The sequence below is a fragment of the Miscanthus floridulus genome, chromosome 11 (genome assembly GCF_019320115.1).
Source record: "Miscanthus floridulus cultivar M001 chromosome 11, ASM1932011v1, whole genome shotgun sequence".
Classification (NCBI taxonomy): domain Eukaryota; kingdom Viridiplantae; phylum Streptophyta; class Magnoliopsida; order Poales; family Poaceae; genus Miscanthus; species Miscanthus floridulus.
The window spans coordinates 89441870-89452617 of NC_089590.1; the positions used below are offsets into that span (position 1 = coordinate 89441870).

Below are 10748 nucleotides of genomic sequence, written 5' to 3' on the forward strand. Positions count from 1 at the left end.
TACCTATGGACTTTTAGTTTAGAGTTTAACTTTTCTCTTGCTTTTCTATGTCTCAGCTGACTACACATTTTCCTGGGATTTATCTTCTTGATTAGTTACATCCAATCCAAAGATCCATTTGTTGCTTCAAGGGACATATCTATTTCCTCTGTTTAAAGGTTTGTAACTCTAAGGTTAGAACAATGTTGTTACTCTTTGCATTACATTGAAGTTTGATGGCTGCATCATGGTCTACTTATGCTGATCGATTTCTATTTCTCCTTTTTCCACACCTCAATGAATTCCGTGCATGTCAGCCTAACACTCAGCATCCATGCGAGTTGTGGTGATCAATCATTCACTTCAGGACCAGTAGAGCCCCTTCAGGTTTGTGTCTAACCATCCTCTAATACTGCTAGAGATCCTCTGATAGAAATACCTAATATGTATTGGTAGTGCCAGACACCAACGATGTGGTGCTGCCATGCTGGTTGACTTCTTCGTGCTTATGGTGCGCCCATTGCGATCAGCTAAGCACCTGCTCGGGATTACACCATCAGGTATAGATCAAGATGGCGCCGCAACTTTGTCACATGGGGAAAAAAGTCTGCACAGACGTACATGTTCTTTTATTACACACACTTATACATTCACGCCGTACAGTATGGAAGATATAAGGTTGGCACATACAGTTGTGTAGTTGGAAATTAAATACTACCTCTTTTTGCAGCGAGTTTCCTACTTGGTTCAATTGAACATTCGATTTGTACTGACAACAATGCTGCGGATTTCAACTTCAACTTAATAGTGCTCTAATGTTGATGAAAAAAAAGGGGAAATAAAAGTATATGAACATGAATGCGGCTTCCTATTTTTCAAACTCCTTATCTATTTTGCAGTTGAACATGGTGCCTAATGGCTTCATGTGCATCATAGGTCCTTAGTTTTAAGCCTGGATAAATCCTAGCTACACAGATGCTAGACCAATATAAATGCATGCAGTATTTATCTAGTGCAATACCTATCTGTTATTTCCTATTAATGTATAATTGCTTGTGTTCCATATTTCCCAGTATGGTAACCACTAACAAATTATATATAAATGATTCCAAGGATGTCATCTGGTCTTCTAATCCTGGGGTTGGAGGAGAAACCACCATGGCTGTCAGTGAAGGCCTCAAGCCTATGGTAATTGTGATTTGCACAGCTTATTAGACAGCCTCTGAGTTTCTCTTCTTTTTTTTTTTTTGACATAGAAACAATTTCAGGTTTATATATAAAATCTCCAAAAAAAAAAAGGTTTAATGAAATGAAATTTGGGGTGCATCCTGCAGCTTGAGTTCCCTGTTTTTTTTTAATCGTGCCATTATCATGACTACGACAAATGCAGGCAGCCCTTCTTTTCAACGATTCCATTTCCAACCTTATTCGAATATACCATGCCTTTATTTTTCTCTTCCATACCTGTATGTTCATTGTAGGATGGTGGGACGTAATATATGTATCGGAGAATAGATTGCCTTCTTTTTCACAGGTGTGGTCATTAATGCTTTGATTTTTAGCTATGAAGTTGCACTATCTCGGATTGCCGCCTTGTTTAGTTTGCAAAAATTTTGGCGAAATGGTACTGTAGCACTTTCGTTGTTATTTGGTAATTAGTGTCCAATCATAGTCTAATTAGGCTTAAAAGATTCGTCTCGTGAATTTCGTCTAAACTATGTAATTAGTTTTATTTTTATTTTTATTTAATGCTTCATGCATGCGTCCAAAAATTCTATGTGACGGGGAATCTTGAAAAAATTTGTAAAATGAAGTGGAACTAAACGGTACCAACTGCCCATCGATTTTGCCAACAAAGAAAACTGATATATGAGTTCCTTATTTTGATTTCTCCTCTAAAATCTTGCCCATATAGCTCTGCTTGTATTATATTAATTGATAAATAGTGGTGACACCATATTACAAATCTTGTACTCAAGGATCATATCTGCTATGCTCATCACTCATTAGGCTATTTAGAACAACAATAGAATATATCAGGTTGACCTATTTTGGAAGTTCAGTTCAGATAGTCTGTACAGATTCACAAATCACAAAATTTCCTCAGAAAATGAAGATTGATAATTTTGAAGTGAAACTAACACAACTTTTTCGGCCGGACATACATGCTCTCTTTACTGCAAAGTATGATACTGGGGAAAACTACCTTATCCTTGATACAGGTTGTAGGCGTGGTAGCAACACAATCAGATTAGGTCACGGATTCAAATGGACCTGATCACCTGTTGCTATAGAACTAAGAAGGGTTCCAGTCCACCCCAACAACAGGTCCTCTTGTGAAAAAACATCTGTTCCTCAGCGTGTTGTTACTATATCAGCCAGCCTGTCATAACTTCAGTTACAGTTAGCTAACTATGCAGTATATACACTTTGTAAATATGAACCAGTCATCGTACCTACACTTTGTAAATCACGGCGACCTCTTATGGTACACCGTCGACTACCGATGGCACTGCCATATGCCTGCACCTTTGTACTTTCACCATGCTGTAAATATATATCAGTGAAGGTACCTTAACTATGCAAACGACCGTGCCTACGACATGTGCATCACACACTCATAATTCTGGCCATACTCCTTTACACGCGCGCGCGAAGGCGCGCGCCCTTTACTAGGAGGTTATATAGCTGAAGTGCCCAACAGAGGAATGTTCCTTAACATAGGATGCTTACTGAGTGTCTGAGCCACCACCTTTATAGTATGGAAAGATTTACAGTTTTAACATATATGGGAATCGTATCTTCCAAGTGGCATACAAAAGCACTTAGGTTTATGCGAATGGCAAACTAGGAATTTTATGTGTGTTGTGGGATGACGGCCGGCATCGTACATCAGTTGTTTGTGCAACCACTACCAGCTCGTAATCCAAGAGAAATCAATTCAAAATCGGAAACTAAAGAAAAAGATTAGAGTGAAGAAAACAGAGAGGCAACGTGTAATAAACAGGGAATAGGCAAGGAAAAATAGAAAGAAAAAAGAAAAAATTAAAAAGAAATCCGCTTGGATCGGGGGTTTTGAACCCGACGTGAATCGAACACGCAACCTTCTGATCTGGAGTCAGACGCGCTACCATTGCGCCACGGATCCGTTGGTGCTTATGGTGATACTTTATTTATATATCCTACAAGACTAGATTAATACCGTTGCCGAGATGCTGACAATATTTGCCCGCTCAAGCCCAACCGGTGGTTGCGTAGATTTGCTCCTCGGAGATTCGCGGAGTAAAAGGGCATAAACCATGCGATGTTCACATGTGCTCTAGTATTCTGTTTTTCTTTCTTCATGCGAACACCAGAGGATTGGATTCTGCCACGATGCAATGAGAAAGCAGTGCCGTCGCTTGCACGGAGCATCAATGCAAGGCAGTTTCGAATCTGTCCACTTCACTTCCCAGCAACACAGGCCGAGACCATGCGTGATGCGTCCATGCCTATTGGATTCTCCTCCTAGTCCTTTAACCAGCGAGGGTACGTCATTACGTGACGCGCCGGCGAGTTCAGAGAGTTTGCGCACAGTTCAGCTCCCATCGCGCGTGATCAGCAGCAGAGCAGCGCGCGACAGGCAGGCAGAGCTGAGCTCAGCTCATGCGGGAACGGCTGAACTCTTCGTCCCTGGCTCCCTGCCACTGTGCGTGGAATCACGAAACGCAGAGCGAGAGCGGAAAAATGGCGGCTTCATTCAAAGCCGCCGCAGGCTCCCCACGGGCCACCGCGCGACCGGCAGTCCCCGCTCCGGTTCACGAATCCTTCAGGGCAGAGGTCTCTCAGCTCTCGGCAGGGCGGCAGCCGGCAGGCCCTCGCAAGTCGCGACGCGCCATTCAAAAGACGCGGCAGGCCAGGCCGTAGGCGATTTTGCCGTATGCCCCGTCGCGATCGGGCCAGTCCCAGTGGCCCATAAATATAGGGAAAAAAATCCATATTACGATCGGCCTAGTCCCCGTAGCCCGTAAATATAGGAAAAAATACATATTACCTTCTTTAATTTTTACGAAAGTCCGTTTTTCCTATGTGAACTCCAGAATCGGATAAAACACCTCCCTCAATTTTTAAAACCGTTCATCTTACCTCCCTGACCCTGTTATAAACAGTTTTGAAAACAGTTTTGTCTTTTTCTTTTTTATTTATTTCAGCTGAATCTTTGAAAAAACATAATAAATCATAGAAAATTTATAAAATGAAAAAAATCCAATTTTGTTGGACTCCACATGAGTAGGTGTATACAGTGAATATATAATATGTTATGCTTTAGTACAAAGTTTTTGCTATGGCTTTAGATCTATGCTTTTTATAATTAATTAGAATAATTCATAGTTGCAGTTTCTATAGTTCAATTGTGATAAAATTTTTATGGTGAGCTAATTATTGTATGATTGAACTGTAGTAAAAATTTCATACTCATTGGATCATGTATAACTTATTTATAGATTTATTTACATTTAACAATCATAAACATAAATAAAATCATAGATCTAAAGCTACAGCAAAAATTACAGCTATGAATTATTCCATTTGATTAAAAAAAAGCATAGATCTAAAGTTATAGTAAAAACTTTGTACTAAAGCATACTATATTATATGTTCACTTTATAGATCTACTCACGTGGAGTCAAAAAAATTAGATTTTATATTTTATGATTTATCTACGATTTACTATGATTTTTAAAGATTCAGCCGAAATAAATAAAAAAGATAAAGATAAAACCGTCTTTAAAACCACTTGTAACCGGAACGGGGAGGTAAGATGAACGATTTTAAAAATTGAGAAAGATGTTTTATCCGATCTCGAAGTTTAGAGAGAAAAAACAGATTTTCATTAAGGGAGGGCCGGCCTTGAATGGCCGCGTCGCGTCTCGCCCCCGGCCCCCGGCCCCCGGCCCCCGGCCCCCGGGGCTGAGGTGCCTGCGCTGCGCGTGGCTCCAGCGGCGGGCGGGCGCGGCAGGGGGTCATTGAATCCATGTGAGGGGTCGAGGATCATGTGGCCACAATGAAAGGTCCCCCGCGCAGCCGCTGCGCCTCTCATCAATGGCCGCGCTAGTTGCTGTCTCGCGAGCTCGGTCATGCTGGTGTGTGTGTGTACGCTCGGCGCGGCGACGACGTACGTGCAGGTGCAGCTAGCCCTCGCGCGACAAAGGAGCAACTGCTTCGTTCGTTCACATATATAGCCTTCCGCCCTCTCGGCGCTCCGCCACCACCACGCCGCGACGTCTCAGCAGCCGACAGTGCCAAGCGCGCCGAGCTCGTACGGTTTATTTGGGCTGATGGGGAGGGACGCTGCTGGAGTCCACTGCGTCCTTCTTGCTCTGACGGTAGTGCTGCTGCTCGCTGCCGTGAGCGATGGCATCAGACTGGCTCCTGGTAAGTGCAGCTACCGCATGATACAGATCCACGTTTCTTCCAGATACGCATTATCGATCGATCGAGTTCTTCATTTGAACAGCTGCTGGGCCGAACGAGCTGGCGCATGGATCAACGGCGGAGATGGTGGTAGCTGCGCCGTCAGCTGCACAGGTACACACACACACACACGTCATGTCGACCAGACGACTCAACGTTGGCTCGATTTGAATCATCAACACAGACATGCATGCACTAGTGCACTACTGTCTACTGATCATCATGTGTCGTTTCGGTACGTACGTTTAGGTGCAGGGGAGGAGGAGCAGGGGCGGCAAGGACGACCTGGTGCTGCGGGAGGTGGTGTTGCGCGCCACGGGGTCGAGCCTCCCGGACTGCTCGCACGCGTGCGGGGCGTGCTCGCCGTGCAGCCGCGTCATGGTCAGCTTCAAGTGCTCCGCGTCCGAGCCGCTGCCGTGCCCCATGGTGTACCGCTGCATGTGCAGGGGCAAGTGCTACCCGGTGCCATCCAGCTGACGATAATGCCGCCGATCGAGTTGCCGCCGGCGGGATGGAGATGACGATGACCTGCTAATAAGCTAGCTAGCTATAGCACTTGAACCTTAATTTATGCATGGAGACTTCTCCGTCTGAGCCACGGTGTTACGGGGCAGTTTTTGTAAATGACTATGGACGATGATGAGTCGTTACCTAGCGCTAGCTAGCTAGTACTAATATGTGTGCTGTGGACGAGAGATCCTCATGTTGAGTTATTTTTTGGGAGGTGTCCGTCCGAGGGCTGTTGCATTGTACTGTAGGATGCATGAACGGCAAGACAAGGTCTTTGTGAGACACGCTAAGAAAGTTGCAGTGTGTTCGATCCCTTTGGTGGATGTACGAGGTTTCTTTGCTAATTTAAGTAAAATCTTTGGTGTAGGCAGCATGCCATGTCTGTCTAATGGTTTTGCAAGATTGGATGACATTATTTGGGGGGTGGGGGGGGGGGGGGATGGGCATGGCTTGAGAAAGTAGTTTGTAAGCACCCTGATGGTGGTGTACGAGTATATCTTGTTATTCATATGGGGTGCCTAGCATAACTACTTTTTTTGCCAGGTTTGAATGAGGGCTGACCACGCTTGCTACAGGCGAATAGTTGCCGGGTTTGTGACAAAACTAGCCGTAAAAAAAATAGGGATGTGACCTAGGATACGCAATATTATCTTATACTCTTATAAAGCAAAATCTCACTAACTATTTCTCTCAACATGCAAGCTATCCGACTAGACAATGCACTATCACATACAATTAACATCCACTAAGCAAAACTCCACTAGCTATTTATCTCAACATGCAAGATGTCCAACAAGACAATGTACTATTATATACAATTAAAATCCATTAGCACATACAACTGTAATGTCCATGTCAGCAAGACACATAAGTTTTTTATTATCCACGTCATCATACCACACAATTCATTAATCCGCAATTCCCACAGCAACGCGCGGAGTAGTCCACTATTATTCATATGTAAGGCCTGCTTGCCATGAGTTGCCATGCCTCGTTTGCGGTAATGCCACGGTTTGTGGTGAGGGCAATCAGCACCATAGAGTGTGGCAGGATTTGTGAAACTTTTGCTGTGGAAGTAGTTGCCTACCATGTCTCATCAACCAAGCACACGACAGAATGTGTGGTGCCGCCACACTCGTGGCGAGGCGTTTGAAGATCGGGAACCAAAAGCCTCATAATTCTTTTTGCGATTGTCGATGTTTCGAGTAAAGACCAACGAGTAAATTTAGATTATTGCGCGTTTGGTCTAGATGGTGTGCTAAGAGGACACAAGGTTTATACTGGTTCGGGCAGATGTCCCTACGTCCAGTTCGTCGTTGCTGCTCGTGTTACTAGCACTGAAAGTTTGTAGTAGGGGTTACAAACGAACAAGGGAGGAACAGGTCCCAAGTCTCTGGTGGAAAGAACGAATGGGTACCGAGAGCTCGGTCGCTGCTCGGCTATGTGTTCGAGGTTCGATGCTAGTGGTTTTTTATCTGATGCGGTGCGATGCCCCTTAATGGGATGTCCTGCTTTCCCTTTTATAGGCCAAGAGAAAGCATAAGTTACAACGGGAGAAAAGAGAAGAACGAGAGACAGAGGAAGTCCTTCAGGGTCGTCGGGCCTTTCTTTTTCTTTTGTGCGGGCCCCGCTGACACGGTAGGTGGTGATAGGGACAACTCCACGCCGGGCGCCCGTCCACTGACAATGTCATGCCCTGGCATTTGTCAGCGGGTCGTCATGTCCCACTCCACCTGGCGGGCGGCACGGCGAACCAGCGTGCTGATCAGCGGCCGTACAGAGAGTAGGCAGCATAGTGACCGCGTGTCCGTCACTATGGGCGATGTGAGTTCTCTGGAATAACATGTCGCTGGGACGGGTCATGTTGAGATGTGATCGCTCCCTGGACGATGCCAGAAGTTTGACCTAGGGTTGTATTTTCTGGCCCGTAGTGGTTGGCGGCGGCATGAGCTTCCATTAGGAACTGTGTCCGACGGGTTGGACAAGGTAGAGCCAGCCCTCAGACGTCGGGTGAGGTAGAGCTAGCCCTCAGACATCGGATGAGGCGGAGCTAGCCCTCAGACGTCGGCCGAGGCGGAGCCTACCCTCGGGGGTCAGCCGAAGCAGAGCTAGCCCTCAGACGTCGGGCGAGGCGGAGCCAGCCCTCAGACATCGGGTGAGGCGTAGCCAGCCCTCGGACGTTTGCCGAGGCAGAGCCTACCCTCGGGGGTCAGCCGAAGTAGAGCCAGCCCTCGGATGTCGGACGAGGCGGAGCCAACCCTCAGACGTCGAGCGAGGTGGAGCCAGCCCTCAGACGTCGAGTGAGGCGGAGCCAACCCTCGGGGGTCGGACAAGGTAGAGCTAACCCTTGGAAGCCAGCCGAGGCGGAGCCAACCCTTGGGAGTCAGCCGAGACGGAGCCAACCCTCAAGGGTCGGGCAAGGCAGAGCCCGCGGCCTCAGTGTCTACCGAGGCGAAGCCAATCCTCGAGGGTCGGATGAGGCGGAGCCCATAGCCTTGATGGTCAGACGAGGTGGAGCCTAGCAAGAGGTGTAGTCGCACTCTTGACCGCTCGGATGAATCAACGTTGATGGTTATTAGCTCCTCCTCTTCGGGTACCCTAGTATTGGTCCCCGACAGTAGCCCTTGAGCCCTCGAGCGATTTGGGTAGAATTGCCTAGGGGATTTTTTTACTTGCCAGTGGGTGCGCGTGAGCGTACCCGGTGGGTGTAACCCCCGAACCTACGGAGGAGTAGAATACTCCTTCAGAGGCTTTTTCGAAAGGGAGGACTCTGAGGGCCCTGGTGAAGGGTCGAGATGGCGGCTAGAGGGGGGGGTGAATAGTCTTTTCTAAAATTTAATCGCGTCGGCTAACCGATACAAATGCGGAATTAAAACTATCGGTCTAGCCAAGACTATACCCCACTATATATGTTCACTAGCACCTTGCAAAGATAACAATTATGCAACAAAGGTGCCGGGCTAGTTAGAGCTCTCCTAAACAATTCTAGGAGCAAGGTTACACAAACCTATGCCACTAGTACTTTAAGCGACAAGGGAGCTCCTACACATGCTAGTAAGCAAAAGCACAAAGCTAACTAAGCTCACTAGCAATGCTCAATAACAAGGCAACCAATGCCTAATTAGAGAGCGCAAATACTTAGCTACACAAACTAAGCAATGTGACTAACAAGGTTACTAAAACCAAATTAGCCACGCAAGGGAGCTACTTCTATGCTACACAAGCAAGAAGGTAATTAGCAAGCTACACAAGCTATCTAATTACAAGAGCAACTACACAAGCTTAATATGTATAAAAGTAATTGCAAGCTTGTGTAATGGGGATGCAAACCAACGGGAAGAATAAGGTTGACACGATGATTTTTCTCCCGAGGTTCACGTGTTTGCCAACACGCTAGTCCCCGTTGTGTCGACCGCTCACTTGGTGGTTCGGTGGCTAATTAGCATCACCCGCTAAGCCCGCACGTCGGGCGCCGCAAGAACCTACCCCTTGAGTGAGGGTAGCTCAATGACACGCTTTACTAAAGTTGCTCTTCGCGACTCCCGCGGGGAGAGCACAATGCCCCTCACAAGCACTTCTCCGGAGCGCCGCACAAGCTTCTTGCGCGCTTCGACGGAGACCACCACCAAGCCGTCTAGGAGGTGGCAACCTCCAAGAGTAACAAGCACCACCGGCTTGCAACTCGATCACCTAGTGCCACTCGATGCAACCTCACGATGCAATCGCACTAGAATCACTCACTCACACAATCGAATGATCACTATCAAGTATATGTGTGATGGAGGGCTCCCAAGCACTCTCAAGCATGGACACAAAGTCCCCCAAGGTGCTCAGCACCAGCCATGGCCGAGGGCCACTTCTATTTATAGCCCCAAGGGCTAAACTAGCCGTTACCCCTTCACTGGGCAACGGTCGGGCCGACCGGACGCTCCGGTCGAGTTGATCGGACGCTGAACCTCAGCGTCCGGTCGCTCGCAGACGACCACGTGTCCCGGTTCCAACGGTCACTTGACCTGACCAGACGCAGCAGCACTCAACTGACCGGACGCTGAACCCCCAGCGTCCGGTCGTTTCCAGTAAGCTCCCGAGCATGATCGGACGCGTCCGGTTGAACGCGATCGGACACAGCCAGCGTCCGGTCACACTCCAGCTACTGCGTCACCGTACGTCAGCCTGACCGGACGCAGCCTTCCAGCGTCCGGTGCATTCAGATCCAGCGTCCGGTCAGTTCACCGACGCCAGCATCTTCGCGACCAACACGTTTTCACTTCTAACTTCTTCACCCTTGATCCAATGTGCCAACCACAAAGAATTTGCATCCGGCGCAATAGGAAATAGGCCTTCCATTTTCCCGAAAGTGCCGAATCCCGCCTCACAAGATCGGCGGGAGGGAGAGAGGGACCCAAACCCATCTCAACCCTGTAAACACCACCTCCTTTGTAAATGTGCCAACACCACCAAGTGTACACCACCATGTGTATGTGTGTTAGCATTTTCAGAATCATTTCCCAAAGGATGTTAGCCACTCAACTTGCCACGCCACTCGATCCTAGCGACAATGCAAAGTAAGATCACTCGAGTGGCACTAGATGACCGATATGCAAACAAGTTTGCCCCTCTTGATAGTACGGTCATCTATCCTAAACCTGGTCATAAACTTCTCTACACACCTATGACCGGTGAAATGAAATGCCCTAGGTTATACCTTTGCCTTGCTCATTCCATTTCATCTCCTTCAATGTCGATGCAACACATGCACCAACACGATCAACAATGATATGATCCACTTCATATCATCACATGAT

The 10748-nt window shown here is 47.3% G+C and overlaps 1 protein-coding gene and 1 non-coding gene across 2 annotated transcripts; one reads left to right on the top strand and one right to left on the bottom strand.

Moving 5' to 3' along the window:
- Positions 1 to 3055: 3055 nt before the first annotated feature.
- TRNAW-CCA (transfer RNA tryptophan (anticodon CCA)) lies at positions 3056 to 3127 on the bottom strand. Its single transcript has one exon. It is a non-coding gene; the product is annotated as a tRNA-Trp (tRNA).
- A 2137-nt stretch (positions 3128 to 5264) lies between these two features.
- On the top strand, positions 5265 to 5989 carry LOC136491345 (uncharacterized). Its single transcript, XM_066487618.1, has 3 exons — positions 5265 to 5394; positions 5477 to 5547; positions 5683 to 5989. Exons 1-3 carry the CDS (start codon positions 5298 to 5300, stop codon positions 5908 to 5910), a joined length of 396 nt encoding a protein of 131 aa, XP_066343715.1. The 5' UTR covers positions 5265 to 5297; the 3' UTR covers positions 5911 to 5989.
- The last annotated feature ends 4759 nt before the right edge of the window (positions 5990 to 10748 follow it).

Coding starts and splice junctions, on each gene's coding strand:
- LOC136491345 (XM_066487618.1), top strand. CDS start 5,298: ATGGGGAGGGACGCTGCTGGAGTCCACTGCGTCCTTCTTGCTCTGACG. Junction 5,395..5,476: donor TGGCATCAGACTGGCTCCTG/GTAAGTGCAGCT, acceptor TCATTTGAACAG/CTGCTGGGCCGAACGAGCTG. Junction 5,548..5,682: donor CTGCGCCGTCAGCTGCACAG/GTACACACACAC, acceptor ACGTACGTTTAG/GTGCAGGGGAGGAGGAGCAG.